The 20,457-nt window shown below is 42.0% G+C and overlaps 2 protein-coding genes and 1 non-coding gene across 3 annotated transcripts in view; 2 read left to right on the forward strand and 1 right to left on the reverse strand.

Moving 5' to 3' along the window:
- Positions 1 to 20,457, forward strand: part of RHBDL3 (rhomboid like 3) — a 187,530-nt gene that overhangs the window by 132,593 nt on the left and 34,480 nt on the right. Inside the window, exons 5-7 of the mRNA XM_056849074.1 lie at positions 5,552 to 5,776; positions 7,705 to 7,853; positions 14,532 to 14,644. Of these exons, the coding sequence (XP_056705052.1) occupies positions 5,552 to 5,776; positions 7,705 to 7,853; positions 14,532 to 14,644 (487 nt within the window). The remainder of the gene's footprint in view (positions 1 to 5,551; positions 5,777 to 7,704; positions 7,854 to 14,531; positions 14,645 to 20,457) is intronic.
- CD63 (CD63 molecule) overlaps positions 1 to 20,457 on the forward strand; it is a 207,942-nt gene that overhangs the window by 62,697 nt on the left and 124,788 nt on the right. The window lies entirely within an intron of this gene.
- Positions 4,767 to 4,835, reverse strand: TRNAS-GGA (transfer RNA serine (anticodon GGA)). The gene has a single exon. It is a non-coding gene; the product is annotated as a tRNA-Ser (tRNA).

Raw genomic sequence — 20,457 nt, forward strand, 5'->3', positions numbered from 1 at the left:
AGTAACATTAAGATTCTGACACACATACAACAGCATTTTTTTCAGACTCATAATTTGTTCCTTATTCTGGAGCTATGCAGATAGCAAAGCAACCCTAATACTCAATCCAACTAAACTGAGGTTTTTCAACCTCTTCTGCTCATACTCTCCTGTCATAATTGTTTAATGAACAGAAGATTTAGGAAGATGGCAGTATCCAAACTATGTATTATTTCACACAAGTATTTTGCCTATAACTTCAAGCCCCCATAACTGGCAGATAATTTGCTGGTTCTCGATTTCAAAGGCATCTTTGCAAGAGAGGGAATTTCTACACATTCTGAGCTTGAAGGCTCCAGATTGAGCTAACTGGTACAGTTGTTTGCCTAAGTACCACATCCAGATGTTCAACTATGATAACTACCTCCTCAAGAACAAGTATCAATATATCTAATTCTCAATCTGAGTCCCCATCTGTGGATACTGGTGCCATAAACAGACAAATCATATCTTTCTACAAACTTGAGGAAAGTCCCTGTTTGCAGAAAAATCTGAAATCTAAAAATAAATAAATTGGGGTGTGTGGCTAAAACCCCTCAAAACAATAGAAACAGCACCACTGCAATGGCCATTGTGGGTGGTTCTAGGCAACCACTACAGTATTGCCCTCCAAGGACAGTCTATTCTAACAGTACCGCCAGCCTTCAAGCCTTAGGCATGGCCCTTTCCAGAGCTGTTTTGGCCTTTGTGGGAAGCAAACACTGGGCAATTTGCTATCACACAGTTTTCATGAATCACCTGGATTCAGCTGCTTGCTACAGTTCAACAGCAGCCATCCCATGACCCCGTGATAGCCAGTGTGATGCATTCTAAGACCAGTGACTACATTATTCCCAGATCAGGGGACCCCTTCAACTCAAGACTTACTTCCTGTTAGGTTTATTCAGTTTCAGGCAGATCGAGTTTGAGGTAGAAAGACAATGATGACTTGCCTCAGATCAGGATCCAGTCTCTAATAGTGGATGAAAGGGATCACTTAGCAAACCAGTTAAATCTAGCAGTTAGGATGTGAGAAACCCTGGTTTGAATCCACACTGTGCTATAAAAAATTTGCTGGGTGAACTTGGGCCAGTCACACACCCTCAACCTAACCTCCCTGATAGGGTTTTTGCACGGTTAAAATGGAGGAAAGGAAAATAATTTAAGCCCCTTTTGGTTCCCATTGGGGATAAAAGTGGGGCTTAAATGAAGTTCAAATAAATACATAAAATTACAAGACCAACACAGGTTGTGCTATCTACAGCTAGCATTCTGCTTTCAGCATATGGGCATTCCTGCAGGAGAGACCTGCCCTTCCAGGGACACTTTCAGCATTTCTAGCTTGTTACCTAAAAACATAAGAATTGTCTCAAGGGTTCAGACCAAAGCACTCTGTTTGCCAAGTGTTTTAAAAACAAAACACCAGAGCTTTTGTACCTTCGGAGATGCATGATAATCAGAAATCCAGCTGGTGAAACTTCCCAGAGGGCAGTGATTAGAAAAGTTTCACACACTGAATTTCTGCTCTTTATATAGCTGCAAAAAAAATATATGCAGAAGCCATGCCTTGAAAATAATGGACTTGTTGGAAAATAATAATGTACCAATGTCTCATTGGTGAGACAGCACTTTCTTAGTATTTGAGTCCAGCATCTACTCAAAGGTTTAGTGCCTCTAAACTCAGAGACTGAATTTTAGCTGAGAACCATCACCATAGTTATCTGTGAATCAGAAGGGAAAAAAGACTGTTGATGTGTAAACAACCCCCAAGGCTCATCATAACGTGCAAGGCAACTCAGAAGCTACTGCTTGGTGGTTTCAGCTCACCCAAATGTACTCAATATGGTGACTGGTGTCTCATGCTCACAGCAACAGATAGTATGATTTTAAGCAGCTCTGCTTGGAGCAATTACTCAACATCCTCTGTATGTCTGAAAGCAGAAGGTTTAGACTTTGAAATCCAGAGGATATGAGCCAAAAAAGAAAATGATCCAAACTCTCCCCCCCACCAGGGATGCTAAAAATGTGCGCTCTCTCTCTCTCTCTCTCTCTCTCTCGTGCTCAGCAAGGCCCCTGGCAACTTTCAACAATCAGGTGTCATTCAGAAGTTGAAGTGTTGAGTCAAAGGTGCTCAAAATGGGTTTTGGCAATTGCCCATTGTTTGTGTATGTTCTTGTGGCATCTTATGTTGCACATAATTACCGTATTTTCCGGCGTACAAGACAACTGGGAGTATAAGACGACCCCCCATTTTTACAGTTAAAATATAGAGTTTGGGATTGTCCCGAGTCCGCGGCCTAGGGTCGGCCCTCAGAACTGCGCCCCAACCCCGTGGCTGCCCCCAGACCTCCTGGAGCAGCCCAACCCGAGTCCGCGGCCTGGGGCCGGCCCTCGGGACTGTGCCCCACGGCCACCCCCGGTCCTCCTGGGGCGGCTCAACCCCCGGGGAAACAAAACCACTTACTGGGGCGGGAGAAAGAGGGGGCGGGGGCGGCCGGACGAGCTGGCAGCGCGCCGGGAGGCGGGGCTGGTGGGAGGAACAGGAGGAGGCCGGGGGCCGACCTCCCGGCATGGAAGAGTGTGTGCCGGCCCGGCCGGAGCAAATCCTGGAGGCGAAGCGGGGAGGGAGCCTCCCCGGGCAGCGGGAGCCCCGCAGCCAGAGACGCCGACTGTAGCCAAGGCTCAGCCCCGGGCTCCGGTGGGAGGGTGGGAGCCTGAAGCGGCGGGACGTAGCTCTCGGGAGGAGTCGGCGAGGGGAGAAGGGTGCGGGGAAGAAGAGGGGGACGGGGGCGAGAGTAAGGGCCCTCGAGAAGGGCGAGGCTAAAGGCGAGGGGAGGACTGAGCCGACGGCCCACGGAGGGCGGGGCTAAAGGAGGGTTTGGAGGGGAGGGAAGATTTTCACTCCAGATTAGTACAGTGATTTTTTTTTTGTTCTGTCAAAGGATAGAAGTCTTTTACTACTGCCTTGAAGTCTAGAGAAAATATTGGAAGATCTAACCAGGGATCTCCTGTGCCTATTCAGCTTCAGTATTCTTCATACTTTGAGAAAGCTGTGTGTCTGTACCGATATACCTCCAAAAATCTGCATAAAGGGCAGGATTAATTGTTAGGGCAAGCACAGATTCTGAAGTCTGTTGTTGTTGCATAATTAGTTCAGAACATCCACCTTGCCGTGATCTTCCACAACATCTGTTTAGGTCCAAATTGGTTTATTGCCCCTGTACCTGAGAAGTAACATATGACACATGATGGGTTTAACAAGGCGTCACCTACTCTGGATGGGGTTGCACTCCCCTTAAAGGGTCAGGTCCATACTTTGGGAGTGCTCTTAGACCCAATCCTATTGCTAGATAATCAGGTGGCAGCTGTGTCCAGGAGTTCTTTTTACCAGCTTCGATTTAGCCAGCTGTGGCCTTTCTTGGGCAGAAAAGATCTGGCCACTGTGGTGCATGTCCTGGATTAGATTAATCTGGATTAGATTACTGCGTTGTGATCTACATGGGGCTGCCCTTGAACTCTATGAGGCTCAGAGCCTTCACCAGGGCCTGCTGCAGCTCTCACAAATATACGGTACCTTGTAACCCACATCAGACATGTGTATACCATCCTCTCTGTAGAGGTTTGCTCTGACTTGCTGAATTCCATCATGGCAAATTTCAAACCTCCAAGGGTCCTGACCATGGCCCTGTCTGCTGCTTTCTGTTGAGTTTTGTCAGTGTTGACTGGGCACCTGGCATTGGGCCACTCTTTCCTCCAGAGCATATCAGACCACCCAATTCTAACACCTGGGCACAGCTGCAGCATGGCTGCAATATCTTCTTTCACCTGAAGAGACAGGCTGCTGCCAGTTTCCTGGGGTAAGTCGTTTTCGCCCAGCTGGATTGTCAAAGTGTCAGACTAACTGGCTATGCACAAACCACTGGAAGACTGCTGGCAGAATGTGGTTCCATCTCGTCCCTCTGAGCATCAAATCAGTCATTAAATATAGAAGCCCCAGCTGCCATGGGTCCCCGAGGCTTTACTGGGGTCAGCCAGTGGCCGGTTAGCAGTTATGAATTGCTGGGGCCCAGAAACAGTTGCAACCAGAAAGTTCCAGTCTAGGGTGAATCCTCTGGCTGCTGGTGGGGTTTCCACCACTGCAGCCGTTGCCACAGAATATTTTTACACGGTAACAGAAGGGAAACTGGAGCCCTGGGGAGGGCTTTAAGGGACAGTTGCCTAGCTTATCTTCTGTGGGTCACCTTGATGGAATGGCAGCAGGTCAGCAGTTAAGAGTCACGATTTCACTTTATTTTCACCATGTGCTATTGTGGATTCATGGTTAAAATCTGAGATAAGTGCAGTTGTCCACATTTTTTTAAAACCAGTCAGACATTAATAGCACCTCAGATTCTTTTTTCTCAAAATAAAGCAATACACTTCTTTGCCGCTACTCATGTTTATCATTTATTCAAGATCGTCATTTTTCTCTCTGTCAGATAACATAATAAAACTCTCTTTGAATCATAGGAAATGATCTATCCAATTATTTTTCAAATCAAGAATTTCTTTCCAGTAATTTTATACAGAAGAGCATGTACAAAATATGATAAAATTTGGCATCATTACACATGAACACATGAAGCTGCCTTATACTGAATCAGACCCTTGGTCCATCAACGTCAGTATTGTCTACTCAGACCGTCAGCGGCTCTCCAAGGTCTCAGGCAGGGGTCTTTCACATCACCTACCTGCCTAGTCCCTTTAACTGGAGATGCCAGGGATTGAACCTGGGACCTTCTGCATTCCAAGCAGATGCTCTACCACTGAACCACGGCCCCTCCCCTAAGGTTGCCATCGACTGGTATCTCTAACATTAATCTTGAATTAAATTATATATAACAGTTGGGTAGCACAGAAACTGTACTTTAAAGAAAAAAAATTCTTAAGGTTTATGTATACCAAAGAAGACTGAACATCAGACCAATTCCAGACTTTATCAGCTGTAGTACATCACAAATCTCCCAGCTCTCAAAAAAAATCTCTGAGTTGTCTAAATTTGGCAATAAAGTCCTTTGGCAATAAATCAGTCCTTTTATATTTCCAGCTCAGATTAATAGATCACATTTTATTCAGAATTGCATTTTTCATTAAGGGCAAATGGGATTTTTCAAATCTGGAAATATTTAAAGATGGTGGTCTTATACCTCCCATTTTTAAAAACCACTTCCTCACAAGATATGATTTGGCCATCCTCCATGCAATTTAAGATGCAGCACAAACCATAGTTATAAATATGGGATGTTTGATTTATTTAAATTGTCAGTTTTTAGTGGAGTAGGATTCAGATTTGATGGGTTGGGTCAGGAGGTAATGCCAGACATATGGTAAGTAGAAAGATAATTGTACAGATCTGCTAAAACACTCTGTCTTGACTACCTTTTCATGCGCTTCTCTTTGAGCTTAGCTAAACCCTTTCAGTCTGACTAAGAGGGCATTTGTTGGTTTCAGCATTCTAACTTTTCCTTAATTTTTATTTTTCCTTTTCCCTCAGATGAGTAATAAAAGGTCCAATAGCTTCCGCCAAGCCATTTTGCAGGGGAACCGAAGGTTATGTAGCAAGGCACTGCTGGAGGAGACAGGACTTAGCCTTTCCCAGCGGTTGATTCGGCATGTTGCGTATGAAACGTTGCCACGTGAGATAGACCGGAAGTGGTACTATGACAGTTACACCTGTTGCCCTCCTCCTTGGTTCATGATTGCCATCACCATCGTAGAGGCAAGTATCTGCAAACATAAAGTAGTTCAGAGGAGATGTGTTACCTGTTTTCAGTGGGATCACATTCCCCCAGAAGATCACCTTCAGATCCTGCTCATCATCTGGCTGCATTCTTTGACAACAGAGATGTGGCCACTGTCATTCCTGCCATACATGAATCTGCCCCTTGAAGATGCTCTTGGAAGCTTCAGCTATCACACAATTCTCCTTTCAGGGGTGGGTTGCAGGTTGTATGTGTAAAGTGCCATTAAATTGCAGCCGACTTATGGCAACCTTGTGAGGTTTTCAAGGGAAGAGACAAGTGGCTTGCCATAGCCTTCCTCTGCACAACAACCCTGGCATTTCTTGGTGGTCTCCCATCCAGTTATTAACCAGGACTGACCTGTTTAGCTTCTGAGATCTGATGAGATCAGGGCCTAGGCCATCCAGGTCAGGGTGGGCTGCAGGTTAGAGGCACCGTATTAAACCAATATTTATACTGGCTGCCGCTGTGTTATTCCCAACCCAGTGGAAAGTTCTATTAATCTTTGAAGTCCTAAATGGATTCAGCACAGCAAATGCAGGAATGACTCGGCCCCTATGAGCCTAACCAACCTTTATGATGTTTTGTGCAGGTCTTGCTCCAAATACTTTCTCTTTGGATGTAGATCTAATAGTGCTGATGGCTTTTTCAGTAAGGGAACCCCCCCCCCCAGTTGTGCAGCATTTTCCCAAGGAGGTTCACCAGGCTCTGGGTGCTTTTAAACTTGCTCAAGGCAGAAATAGATGTTGTGGGAGACATGGAATGGCTGCTACGTGTGTCTCTTTTCCCCTCTTCAAGATAAGTGGTTGGATCTTGACTAAATTGGCAGTTTTCATTTATTCCCCCTTCCCACTGCAGACCCCCCTCGTATAGTTCCTCAGGTCCCCTGTCCCACAGGAATAGCATTTTGTAGAGCTCAGTGGGCCACAATAGGCAATTTCCTTTATGCCACTGGGAAATTTAATCTGGATCCAGCCCAAGATCTGGTATAACAGAATGGGCAAGTTTCTGATCCCTCGTTGCCAAAATATGAGGCAGTAATGATCTCACATCACAAGCTGTGTTTATGCCACATGTTGCCAAGGAGAAGGAACATCCTAGTTCCACCCTCCGGCACTTCAGTGAAACATATTTGGGCTTAAGGAGAACTCTTACCTTGAAACTGTTTTGGTCAGGGATGATTTTGTTCATTATAGTATTGTTTTAATTGCTGTATGTTATATTGTACATGGCTATAGGCAGGGTTTAGAATTTTGAGATGGTGGGTATCTTTGTACACCACACTGAAAAAGTATCGTTGACCACTCTGTGTGCTGTGCATCAATGCAATTCCTGGTGGAATGTTTTTTGTAGGGATTCTAAAACATTTTGAAAAGACAAGAGCCATTTTAAAATCACATTTCTTTTAGCTAGTGTTGCATTTACGTTATAAACCCATTTAAGCAATACCTAGTGCTGGTGTCACATGTAGACACACCTTGGGTGTAGCCTAGCATAAGTTAGTAACTAAATCCCATGGAAAGTAATGGAATATAACTGAGAGCTCTGCAAAGTTACTCCAGGTAAAGCTTGTTGAAGCCAATGGCCACAAACACATGAAGCTGCCTTATACTGAATCAGACCCTTGGTCCATCAAAGTCAGTATTGTCCACTCAGACCGGCAGCGGCTCTCCAGGGGTCTCAGGCAGAGGCCTTTCACATCACCTACTTGCCTAGTCCCTTTAACTGGAGATGCCAGGGATTGAACCTGGGATCTTCTGCATGCCAGGCAGATGCTCTACCACTGAGCCATAGACAGGGGTAACTCCATATAGGATTGCTCTGTTAGCCATGACTAAAAGTTGAGGGTGCTTATTCACATGAACAGATTATGGTCATTAACTGTGGGTTCTCCCTGCTTTTCTAGGTCGCCTTCTTTCTGTACAATGGAGTGGTACTAGATAGGTTTGTGCTGCAAGTCACCCACCCCTTATATTTGAAGAACTCATTGTTATATCATCCTCAGCTGCGGGCCCAAGCCTGGAGGTACCTCACCTACATATTCATGCATGCAGGGTGAGTGCTGAAGAAAACACTGAATTCCTTGGGGGATTTTTTGTGTGTGTGTGACATTGTCTGGGGTGGATAGGTTGTGTGGATCACCTGATGCTTTAAGAGCCAAGCTAGACATGAAAGTGAAGATCTGTGCACCCATCTCCTGTGGTTTTTTAAAAGCATTGTTAGCAGCTGCAGGAAGTTCCAATATGTATTGGAACAATGCTTAACCTTCCCCCCACTCCACACACCCTGGCCTATATCCTACCACTTCACTAAGCAAAGTCTGGAGCCCTCCTCCATCCTTAGGAAACTTTCTCCAACTTAAGTGGCTCTTCCACCAGAAGAAGAGCCACTTAAGTTAGATGAAGATTCCTTAAGCTGGAAGAACTTCCTCCAGCATAAGGCAGGATATCCCCCACTGTCTTTGTAATCACTGTAAGGCCGATAGCATTTAGGAAGAGTTTGCATCAGCAAAATGATGCAGAGAGAACACCACCACACACCATGGTCCCAATCCAGATTCTCTTCCCCTACTTTAAAAAACATTGGGAGATACATTCACGCTAGGGTTGCCAACCTCCAGGTGGTGGTTGGAGATCTCCTACTGTTACAGTTGATCTCCCTATGGCAGAGATCAGTTCCCCTGGAGAAAATGGCTGCTTTGGAGGGTGCACTCTATGGCATTGTACCCTGCTGAGGTCCCTCCCCTCCACAAACCCTGCCCTTTCCAGGCTTCACCCAAAATCTCATGGTAAGCCTCCACCCAGCGCTGGCAACCCTAATTCACACATCTCCTGGCATCACATCTAGTTGGGTCCTAAAATTCTTAGTTGGTTTAAAAAAAAAAAATCGCTGAGAATACACACGTTACGATATATAAGAAATGCAGTTGCCTTCAGCAGATGTTTTAGATGGGATGCCCTCAAAAAAGTTTCTTAATGGAGTGATGATCTGGATTACTTAGTGGTGACAGTTTTCCTTTAGAACAATAAATCCCCTTGAAGTATGAATTCCATGCCAAAAGATCACCGGGGTGGGGGTGGGGGGCTGGAAGATGCGGACAAAAGTTTGCATCATATTTGATAAAGGCAAAATAAATGCAAGTCTCCCAAATCTTTAGAAATATCATTTCAGTACTATGGACGCTACTGGCATGAAAAGAATTGGCTTTCCCCCCTCCATTTATGGATTCCAGAACACGTAGAAGAGACAAGTGCTTAAACTGTGTTCAGTGTGAGACTTCCTTACTCACAAAAAAGCTAACCTTTGCCTTGACAAGTGTCCTGTTGCCATTAGCCTGTCTTGTTGCTTGAAAAATGTGCTGAACCTTCTAATTATCACATTTCTTTCCCACCCTTGGATGGTTTCCAAGGGGAGCCGTAGGAAAGATACAGTATCCAGAGCCTCACATCTGTAAATATTAGCTAGTGTAGCTTTATTGCTTTCTGTAGTAGATTCTAAATCTTTTAGATGTGCAAACCATCAAAGCCCCACATATTCCCTACGCGGGAAGCGATCTCTGCTGTATTTTTTAATGATGGAGTACGTACCACAGTTAGATAACTAAACTATCATTTATACCCAGCTTACCCACTTTAGGTTGTTTTCAAGTCTGGAGAATAAAATAAATCTTAGAAAAAGTAATAATCTTTTTTTTTCTTTAAGTGGTGAGACCATTATTTCTGGCGCTCTTCCCCCCCCCCCACCGCCTAAAGGGCACATTGATACAAAGGTGGTGAAGTCTGTTGTTGTCACACTTCCTGCAGTGACTTTAAAATGTTAATTTGGAGCTCCTAATTTACTGGGTTCATCTACTTTTTTTTTTTAATGGGCAAATGTGACAGCCAGAACGTATCACAGGAGAAGCTGGTTGTTAAGGGTGGCTGCCTGTGCTTCCTGAGAGCGTCCCCAAAAATGTGCTCTTGTGTCCCGGTCCTGTTGAAGAAAAGCTTTACAAGAACTCAGAGCTGTAAATTTTAGCTTTCCACTTTAAAGCCAAGCTGCCATGAATTAAGGGGGGACACACACCCATTTGTATTGCTGCCATAACTAATGCCTTGCATTGAATCCAAGGCCCATTTGTTTGGTTGCAGAGAAGGTTGAAGCATTGATAAATCAATTATATTGTCATCTAAAGAATGACACATTCAGAGCATTAGAAAGCTAATTATATTTTATGGGTGCTTGTTGACTATGGGACTCTGAAGCTCATGGCCCCAGTAGAAGTTAGACTGAATGGAAATCTTCTTGAGTTGTTTTTAAAGAGCAGACGTGCCTCCAACCCATCAAGAGAATGATGCTTCTGGGGGTCTCGTAAATCACTGCTTTACCAGAGACCTTTAAAAGAAAGCCATATTCTTTGTTTCGAAAATGTTGGGTGCCTTGCCATGACTCCTCCAGCCTGTATCTAGTTCTGTTTCTTATGAAAAAACACATTTTTATCTTTTTACAAATTGCTTTTAAACATTTGTCTTTAATTATAAGCAAACTTGAGTATGTGGACATTCGTCTTTGTTAATGTGAAAGAGTCAGAGATTAAAAGAAATACTGGCTACAATAAGGGTAGTCAACACCTATCAGGTTGTAGTTACGTCTAAAAAGGAAGCGCAGGGGGGAAATGTATGAGAAAACAGGGACTCGTATGAAATGGTGAATTAATGCCAATAAAGGTACTGTTTACTGTTTACTGAAATGGTGAATGCTAACAACTTTGCGGGGGGGGGGGAAGGGTAATGAGACATATCTAGATACAACGCTATCTTTTTTGCAAGGGAGCAAGGAGGTGACAGTGTATGTGGAGATTATGAGTTCAACTCATTTTGTGGCTTATCTCCAGTCCACTCAGACTCATTAGTTGTAAACAAATGTTTATTCCATGGAGTTAGAAGAAGCTGTGAATATAACATAAGAAAGGTTCTGCTGACCCTCTGGTTCAACATTCTCATTCCAGCAGTGGTCAGCCTCTGGAACGCACACAAGCAAGACTTGAAGGTAGCAACCTTCCTTCATTGTATGTTCTTTAAAAAGGATGTTTTTATTTAGTATGTATTTATCCCACTTTTAATCCCAAGAGCTCAGGATGGTATACAGTTCTCCCTCTTGGAAATGAAGGACCATACAATTCTCTTTGCACCAAGTACACCACTAAAGGGGGAAACAGAACTAGTCAGGTCACATTCCTCTTGTCTGTTCTGCTGCTGTCATTTTGATCTCAGATTGCTGTCCTTCTGGTTACCTCTCGCTGCTGATTCTCAGGGGATTTCTTTAGCAGTTTCTTCCTTGAAGCAACAACCCTAGTATGAATTTATCCTAAAATAGCTCACCCCTTCTACTAGTGCATGTCTAGTTCGTGCTGAAAATCCCTTCCCTGTTGTATCGTCACAACAACCCTGTGAGGTAGGTTGGGCTGAGAGGAAGTGACTAGGCCAAAGTCACTCAGCATGTTTCATGGCAGGGTAAGGATCTGAACCTGAATCTCCTAGTCTAACTACATTGTTCCGGATAAACCTGTGAGCATAGAAGTAGCATTAAGCTGTCATAACTAAGAGCCATAGGGAGCTCTGTCCTCCAGCTAGTGGCCCTTGACACAACCAGTGACAGTCAATTCTGTAAGTTAACAATGGGTTGTATGAAGTAATACTTCCCTTTGTCCATTATAAGCCTCTGTCAGCCATTTTCACTGGATGACCATGGGTTGCCAACCTCCAGGTAGTGGCTGGAGATCTGCTATTATAACTGATCTCCAGGCGACGGAGATCAGTTCACTTGGAGAAAATGGCTGCTTTGGAAGGTAGACTCTGGCATTATACTCCATTGAAGTCTTTCCACTCACCAAACCCTGCCCTCCTCAGGCTCCACCCCCAAAATCTCCAGGTATTTCCCAACCTGGAGCTGGCAACCCTAACCACGAATTCTAGCATCATGAGAAGGGGGAATATCTCTTTGTATCTTCTGCCTCAACGATATTCGTAGAATTGGATCCAGCAAAAGAACCTTTTGAGGACCACATACGGATTGCCAAATTTTCCTGGCATTCTCCCCTCCTTTTGGCAGCTATTCTGACCTCTGGAATGTTTATTCCTACAGTTGCAGGACCCAAATGTAGTAATAAGCAAATGGGTTGTGAGTTTTAAGGCAGGATGAAATTGCTCCCTCCTGCCTCTTGTGTGAGCAGAGCCCTGCTGACGGAAGAAGGTCTGATTTTGCCCACTGTGCGGCTGATACTCAACTCCCTACTGAAGCCTCCTGGCCTGCATGGCTATTACTGTTCTCAGATCCCACAACCCTGGGAGTAAATTTTCAAGGGGTCAGAGATAACTGCTGGGAGGGAGGAAGTGCTGGGAAGATCAGTGTGGACTGCAGGATCCAGCCCAGAGCTTTATAAACCTGTCATATTTCTTTTTATTATCTTTTTCACCAGTTTAAATAGCCCATAACAATTTAGCTTTTCCTTGTAGGTAAGCCATTCCAACAGTGTCGGATCATCTTATTTACTCTTTTTCTGTTCTGCCCAAGCGTTGTTGGCATCTAGTCTGAGATGAGGCAGCCAGAACAATATTCCAAATGTGTCTACATCATAGACTTATACAAAAAAAGTTATGATATCAGCAGTTTTGTTTCCAGTCCTTTCCCTAATCATTCCCAGTGGTGTTTTTACCTTTTTCACTAGCATTGCATACTGAGTTTATGTTTCCTGGGTAGCCAGAAATTCAGATCCCATCAGCATATATATTGCTAGGTTTACCCCCCAACCGTATTTCATTTTTTGTTCTTATGTACATTGAATTTCTCTTGCCATTGTATTGCCCGTTAACCCAGTAAGATATCAGGATAACTTGTCTTCTGAGTGATGGAGTGTCATCTGCAAAATGCATGAATGCTCTAGTCCTGCGGCCCCCTTAAACAGACTTCAGCAGACTACCAATCCACAAAAGCAGTTTTATTGGGTAGAATTGACAGATTTCAGAAGCCATATTCAAAAGGACACTAGTAAGGGTCAAAGGCAAGGTACATAGCATATATGGAAGAGCAAAAGGAGATAACCTGTTACCCAGGCAACCCCCCCTCCAAGAGGCAGAAGGAGTACTTGGCGATTCCCACAGTATGGGAATCTATGAAGACTAAACACGGGACATAGACTGGCCTTGGACAGAATAGCACAACAGCACCTGGAAGCAGCACAATCGCACTACTGCATACCATCCTCATGGCCTGCTCCTGACTTCTCCTGAAGCGGGTTGTGCTGTTCAGATGACAGGCTCTTAGAATGTATCACTTACTGAGAAGTGAAGTTATCTTATTCAGCCAGTCATCGAGTAAGCAGGACTCAACAACTTTACCTACTTTTAAAAAGCAAATCTTTTTATTGATATACTTATAGTAAAATATGTGTAAATGCAGATTATCAAGTCTTTAACACTTCTATAAAAACTCTTGTCAAAGTACAATGTATGTATTTGCAATGTATGAAATACAAGCAAGCAAGTCTTACATACTATTCAGTTTCAAAATCCAACTTCTAAAATATAACAGTCAAATTATTCTGATTCAGTTCAAAGTATCTAATTCATAAAGTCTAGAGTAATGTATTTAAGCCATACATACCAGTCAGCCTTTTCTTGAGAGCCTTTGGAAGGTTCTGCTTCTCTGGGCTTACTGTGGCTTATTTATACTGTTTCAGACTCATTAAGAGTGTTGATTTTACCATCAGGAGGGATATCTTCCTCCCTACTTTCAGATAACATGAGCAGTGCAATAATGTCTTAGTTGCAGCTGTTCAGGTTATTAGCTTCTCCCCATGACCAAATATGGGCTTCCTTTCCTTTCAGTCTATTTTGCTTAAAGTATAAACAATCATTTCTGAGCTCCATGATCACTCCAATTTTCGTACCATTCTCATCTTCAGTACAATACGCATTAAATGAGACTATTTAGAAATCTACAATACAATATATAACTATATAAATCATAAAACACAATTATTGCTCACATTGTAACATGTAACCATCTGGTCAGTAGGAAATATAGCCTTCAGCAAGGTTATAGAAAGCAAGAAGCTTACTGCACTTATAGCCTTGAGGTCTTTGAGTAGACCTTCTCAAGGATAGCAGGACGTTTCTGCTCTTGAGATATGAGCAGCTGGCAGCTGAACCAGGAAGGGTAATTTCAGATACACCTTTCTGGCAGATAGTGAAGAATGACTCTGTTCTTCTCCCTTCAAGGACAAAACTAGGGTAAGTTAGTTAGCTCTTGAAAGAATTCAGACCTTGAGAGAATTCAGTCAGCCTGTTCTAAGGACATTTGCATTTTGCAAGCTGTTGCCAGGCTTTTCATTACACAAACCTCTGCAGTTTGTGGTTCAGTTTGTATGTTGTGTTTAAGCTCTACATGGAATTAATTCTGCACATGTACACAAAATACCATAATTATGTCAAAGACCGTGACACTCCTCTTTGGCTGCAGAACAATTATAACTTGAATAGCATATTTGAATATGGAATCAACAAGCTTTTCTTTGGTTTAGCATTTAAAAATAACCTGTTGACAGTTTTATTTAAAAAATATTAAAACCTGGTCCCTAAGATCTAACTGGGAAGTATTATGGCTCCACATACAAAAGGTTTGCACCTCTTTATTAGTAACAAAGGAAAGTTAAATTAATGATTTAAAAAAGAATGTTCTTTCCCTTTGGCCCAGGATTGAGCACCTCGGACTCAATGTAGTTCTTCAGCTTTTGGTTGGAGTCCCCCTTGAAATGGTTCATGGGGCAGCAAGAATTGGGTTCGTCTACATTGCTGGAGTTGTGGCAGGTAAGTGTTATGTCTGATTAGGCAAACAGCTGCTAGACTTCATGATTGGCGTGCCTTTGGGAGAAGGTGCCCGACCATGTTTTACCTTGCTCAGAAGAGAGGGAAGTCTCTGAATTCTCATTGGAAAGATGCTTGTCATTTATCCTTGCTGGTATAAACATTCTAGCCATAAAAGTACATTGCTGGAATCCTTGCACCTGTTACCCTTTCAAACGGTATGTGAGGAATACATTTGAAAATGATGTTTTGTGGAAGCAAAAGCTTTGCAAGTCTAGAATTTGTCAGGACTTGTCCCTCTACTCACCAAACCCTCCACTCGCCGAACTCTCTTTTCTGGGGATTGGGACCATTGTTTCAGCCCACACAAGCCACCCTTAATCATCACAATGAATAGAGAGCAGAAGGGGCTGTGCAGTCACTCCTTCCGTTGCAAGCATACTGGTTAGCTTTTAATGATGCTTTGCTACCAGATGCTGCCAAATTTTGCAAACTATGCAGATATAATGCAGCAAGACAAATGTATTCAGAAGTTACAGCAATTTCCTCTTGAAGTCCCAGGCAATGTACCAACAAAATTAAAATTTCTGTTTGCACAGCTTCCTGACTGCTTAAGTATTTGGTCATCTATATGGAACCTAAAAGGTGTCCCTGTTTATGGTAGAAACAATGTGGTTTTTTTTACTGTTCAGTTGAAGTATAGGGAGTGTTCCAGAACATGTTTTAGTATAATACGTAAACATATCCGCACAGAGCTCTGACGAGTGAAATGTCCAATAACATAGTTCTTTCATTAACTGCTACTATTTTCATGGCAGTTTTGATTATATTATAAAAGTATGAATAACAATATATAAACCAGCAAAATATAACTAAATGATTAGGGTTTCCAACCTCCAGGTGGTTGTGCAAAGGAATAGTAACAAGCTCTTGCAATATATGCAAAATAGTGATGTTATTCAAAAGGTGCAAAAACATGCAAAATTACAATGATATGCAAAAATGAAGGCAGATTTGAGGGACAGGAGGTCTATGATTAACAACAGTGATAAGTCTAAACCAGACAGAATTTTTTGTTCCTTAGCATATAGTAAGCACACTAGTGCTATTCAAAATATTATAAAAAGACACTGGCATGTAGAATCTGGAATTCCAGGGTGTGCTAACCCTCCCATTTTTGGCATTAGAAAGAATGTCTCTATAAGAAACACCTTAATCCATTCAGACAGTCTAATCAAGCGTCCCTTTCCTGCTGTTTTGGGGCACTTTCCATGTGGAGCATGTAGTGCTTGCCCTCAAAGTTTACCTGTGAAAGAATTCCACTCAGTTCATACTGACTTCAAGTTTAAAATCAACCACTTTTCAAACTGCTCCACAAGTAAAGTGGTTTATTGCGTCACATGTAAATGCTGAAAATTGTACGTTGGTAGTACAATATGTGCTATAAGATTACGCATAGGAGAACATAAATCTAGGTTAAGAGCAAAATTATTGGACGCACCGTTAACAGCACATTTTTTGGAAAATAAACATTCTGAAAATGATATTAGATTCTGTCGCGGTCCGTGCCGTTAAGGTAGCCCAGCTCCTAGAATTGACCCCTTCCTAAAAAGTGATCTGTATCTATTCAGCCCGTTACCCACTAAGCAGGGATCAACACTTTCCATCTCTCACGAGATAGACTTTCTATTGAATTGTTCCAGTAAAAATATGAAAAGAATATATAGATAAAAATATTATTTATTTCACATAAAATATATGCATGAAATAATTACAGAAATAAAAACTATATTAGTTAGTTCAACAGGAACAAAATATATGCAAGCAATATTAGCAATATCAACAATCTCTATGACTCTATATGAGAGTTTCCCAAGTATATATTTCATTCAGGAAATAATACAGTTTATAGAAATCTTGTAAAATAATGGTTAGTGCATTGAATATGTATTCTAATTCATTTTATGTAAATATAAGACATACTTTACCCAGTTATGTCATTGCAGAGTTTCTGTAAGGATTCTATAAGTTTATTTTGAATAGTTAGATTTCCTTCAGGTATCCTCTAAGTATTATTCTGTTATTTCAATGCCTTTAGTAGGAGAGATCTCTTTGGTTCCATAGTTTCATGTTAGAGCTGGTTCTATTGCTCTTCCAGCAGTCTGTTTGTGACTGAAGTCATGAGACCACAGAGTCTCTATATATTTGAGGTTTCTGGGTCTGAAGCCCATATTCATATTAGAAAAAGCTATGTGAAAGCTATTTCTAAGCATGCATTTGATATAAGCATTGCTGTATAGCTAAGAGCCACTTTGATGGTTTAACTATATTGTAATTAATCAGTATTTGCTGTTACTATGTGTAAAGCTTAACATTATGTGTAGAGTATAAAACTCTATTCTACAGTCTCTCGGGCAGTGCCAATCTTTAGAGAGATACTGAGTATAGTTCAGTTTAAGAGCATAAGGCTCCATGGATCTCCATCCATGTATTTCCAATTATATGTATTCCAATTAGAGTAATTCTATGTGTAAGCCATCGTTGGCTGTAATGCATGTATATGTATGCATGTGTATGTCAGACCTCAGTCTTAGAACTGACTGCAGAACATATTCAGTGCTCTCACCTTGTGTAGAGAAACCCCTGAAATATGCTCTGGTAATAGGCTTCTTAGAGAAGCTGCATTTACATCTTGTCCATTAGCACTAGGAAGTCTGTATATAAGATAGATCTTATGAGAAGACATTAGTCTTGCTAGAACAAATGAGTTCTCAATGTCACCATATTCAAAGATGGTAAGATTCATACCCTCACGATCCTTAGAATATAAGGGTCTTCGTCATATTCAGGATGAAGCATTTGTACACAGTTATTCCAGACAATCAGTCTTCAGAGAGACAGACTGTATGGCTTAGTAACTCTCTCTGTAAGAGTTCTCCAGAATTAAAAGACAAGAATAAATGAAGTCCTGATTCACGCAAGAATCAGATTTCCTAATTCACGCAAGAATTAGATTGCCAAGAGTTTTACATCTCTGGTAGATGGAGGAAGTCCATAGGTCAGCATGTTCAGACCATCAGGAGCTTCTCTCACCTGTAGTCAGAGAAAGGTCTCTATTTATATCTTCCCAGTGTCCTTGGATTGATACTGATCTAGTCAACAGTAGGTTTACAAGCAGTACTCGACTATGAGCTTGCCTACCTCCAACAGTCAGTCAGCAGTTTAATAATAGTTAGACTATGCACCTAATTGACATCTGCATTGGTTGTCTAACTTAGTGTTTCTAAGTGCAGCTATGACCTTCAGCTGGGACAATAGTAACTAAGACTTTGAATGGCATAATAGGTTACCAACCTTGAGCTTAATACTGTCACAGGTATTTTAGTTTATTTTAGTTTACAAGAACCTTGGATTGCTTCTATTGAATAACTATAACAGCAGAATCTGGCTTGCTACTTCTAAATAGCAAGTAAGCCTCGAGCTTATTCAGTCCCAGTCTGTGAAGTGATTACATCTTTTCAATACATTTAATCCTTACGAAACCTAATGGGACATGCTTCCATATCAAAATTCTGGTTATATGTCGCAGCCCATGACAGTTCTTTGTTATATGGATATATAAGGGCAATTCTGACAACATAGATGATGTGCAAGAAATGAAGTTTATTCATCTGTTTAAGTCATATGTTCTGTTTGGATTAAATAATGAAATAGACTTGTCATGCTTTTTGTAAATAACTTTGGCTAACAACTTCTTAGATCCATGTGAGGTTTCTTTAAGAACCTGCAAACCATTTGCAGGCAGCTGCAACAATTAGATTGACTCAGTGAGGTGACTAGCTGTAGTAATGAATAAAATAATACTGACCTGTGCTGCTAAGCAGAGGCAACAGTTCTCAAGCAGCCTACTGGGCGCAGAGGAGAATGAGACTGGATAAGCTGTGAAATATTACTGCCTGGGACTGAATAAGCTGTGAAAAATTACTGCTGGATGAAGATATGATTTTATTAATGCATTTGGAATAGCTTACTATGTTCTGTTAACATTAATAATAGGAAGTCAGATAAGATATTTAAAATGTATTGTATTTTATTGGGAATTTAGACAAGTGTATGAGTGAGGCTCTTGGCTGAAAAAGCTGTCGTGTAACAGCGAAAGCGTTGATTTCATCCGGAAGGACACTCCCGATCCGTTTCAGCCTCCACAGCACTTCAACATTTCTACCTGCAAAAAGAACAAATGTAGAGAAATAAGTTTTTGTACTTACCTTGTAAAGCTTGTGTCTATCAAGATTGACTTCCTTTTGGAAGACTTATGTATATAAGTGTGAGTTCGTCATATCATTGTAACTTTGCATGTTTTTGCACCTTTTGAATAACATCACTATTTTGCATATATTGCAAGAGCTTGTTACTATTCCTTTGCACAACGTGACTAGTTAGTGTAGATGCTTCCTTCTATTAAACCTCCAGGTGGTGGCTAGAGATTTCCCGCCATTACAACTGATCTCCAGGCGACTGTAAGCTCTAGCCCTGCGGCAAACCCATAAACAGATTCCAGCAGACGGCAAGTCCACGAAAGCAGTTTTATTGATTAGACTCGACAGGTTACAGAAGCCATATTCAAGATGACACTAGTAAGGGGCTAAGGCAAGGCACATGGCTTATGGAAAAGCAAAAGGAGATAACCAGTAACCCAGGCAATCCCCCTCCCAGAGGCAGGAAGGGGTAATTCCCACACTAAAGGAATCTATGAAGGACTCTAAGAAGTCTAAACACGGGGCACAGACTGGCCTTGGAGAGAACTGCAAAACAACACCTGGAAGCAGCACAACCATGAACTATCTTCATGGCCTGCTCCTGACATTCTGCCCCCCTAAAGACCCCCCTTCACCCTTCCACCGAGGGTTTGTGAGGGTAGACAGAATGGAATTCTTGCACAGGTGGGGGCTGGAGACGTCACGGGCACGCACCCATTCATCTTGGGCGGGACCAAAATGTTTCCAGCGAACCAGGTATTGAAGGGCACCGTAGCGAAAGCGGGAATCCAGTATCTTAGCCACTTCAAAATGTTCTCCCACCACCACCACTATTTCAGGCACCTCGGGTTGTGGCTCAGGATGCCATCTTTGGGAAGGAACGTACAGTTTTAAGAGACTGATATGGAACACAGGATGAATTCTTCGTAGAGACTTGGGCAAGGAAAGTTCTACAGTTACTGGATTAATAATCCGGGAAATGGGGATCGGACCTACGTACTTGGCACTGAGTTTATCACACGGGAGGGTGGATCGTAGGTTCTTGGTGGACAGATAGACGAGATCCCCCATCCTGTATTCCTTACCGGGGAAGCAATGTTTGTCAGCCTGAGCTTTGTACTTTCGTTTGGCTCGTTCCAGATTTTTTTTTAAAATATTTTTTTATTATTTTTCAACAATTATAACATATTCCGTTGACATTACCTTCCATATAATGTAAAAAAAAGGACTTTAACAAATTCTTAGGCATTTGTCTTCAACATTAAATCAGATATAATGTAGTGAACTTCCCCACCGACCACCTCTCTCCCATCATTAAACTGGTATCTCCTTTGTACTAATATCTTCTAATCCTGATACTTTTTAAATTTTAATATTATAATTCCCCCTTATATTATTCCTCTTCATAAATGATAATAACACAGTAATATTAATGAGCAGGGGGAAAAGCTAAAAAAAACATTAAAAAAATTACACATCGTATATTTAATACAGTATCTTCCAAGCCTTCATCTCTATCAGTTATAGTGGATTAGATCTTAAAAAACTTTATGATCT

This window comes from Euleptes europaea, chromosome 1 (assembly GCF_029931775.1).
Source record: "Euleptes europaea isolate rEulEur1 chromosome 1, rEulEur1.hap1, whole genome shotgun sequence".
Classification (NCBI taxonomy): Eukaryota; Metazoa; Chordata; class Lepidosauria; order Squamata; family Sphaerodactylidae; genus Euleptes; species Euleptes europaea.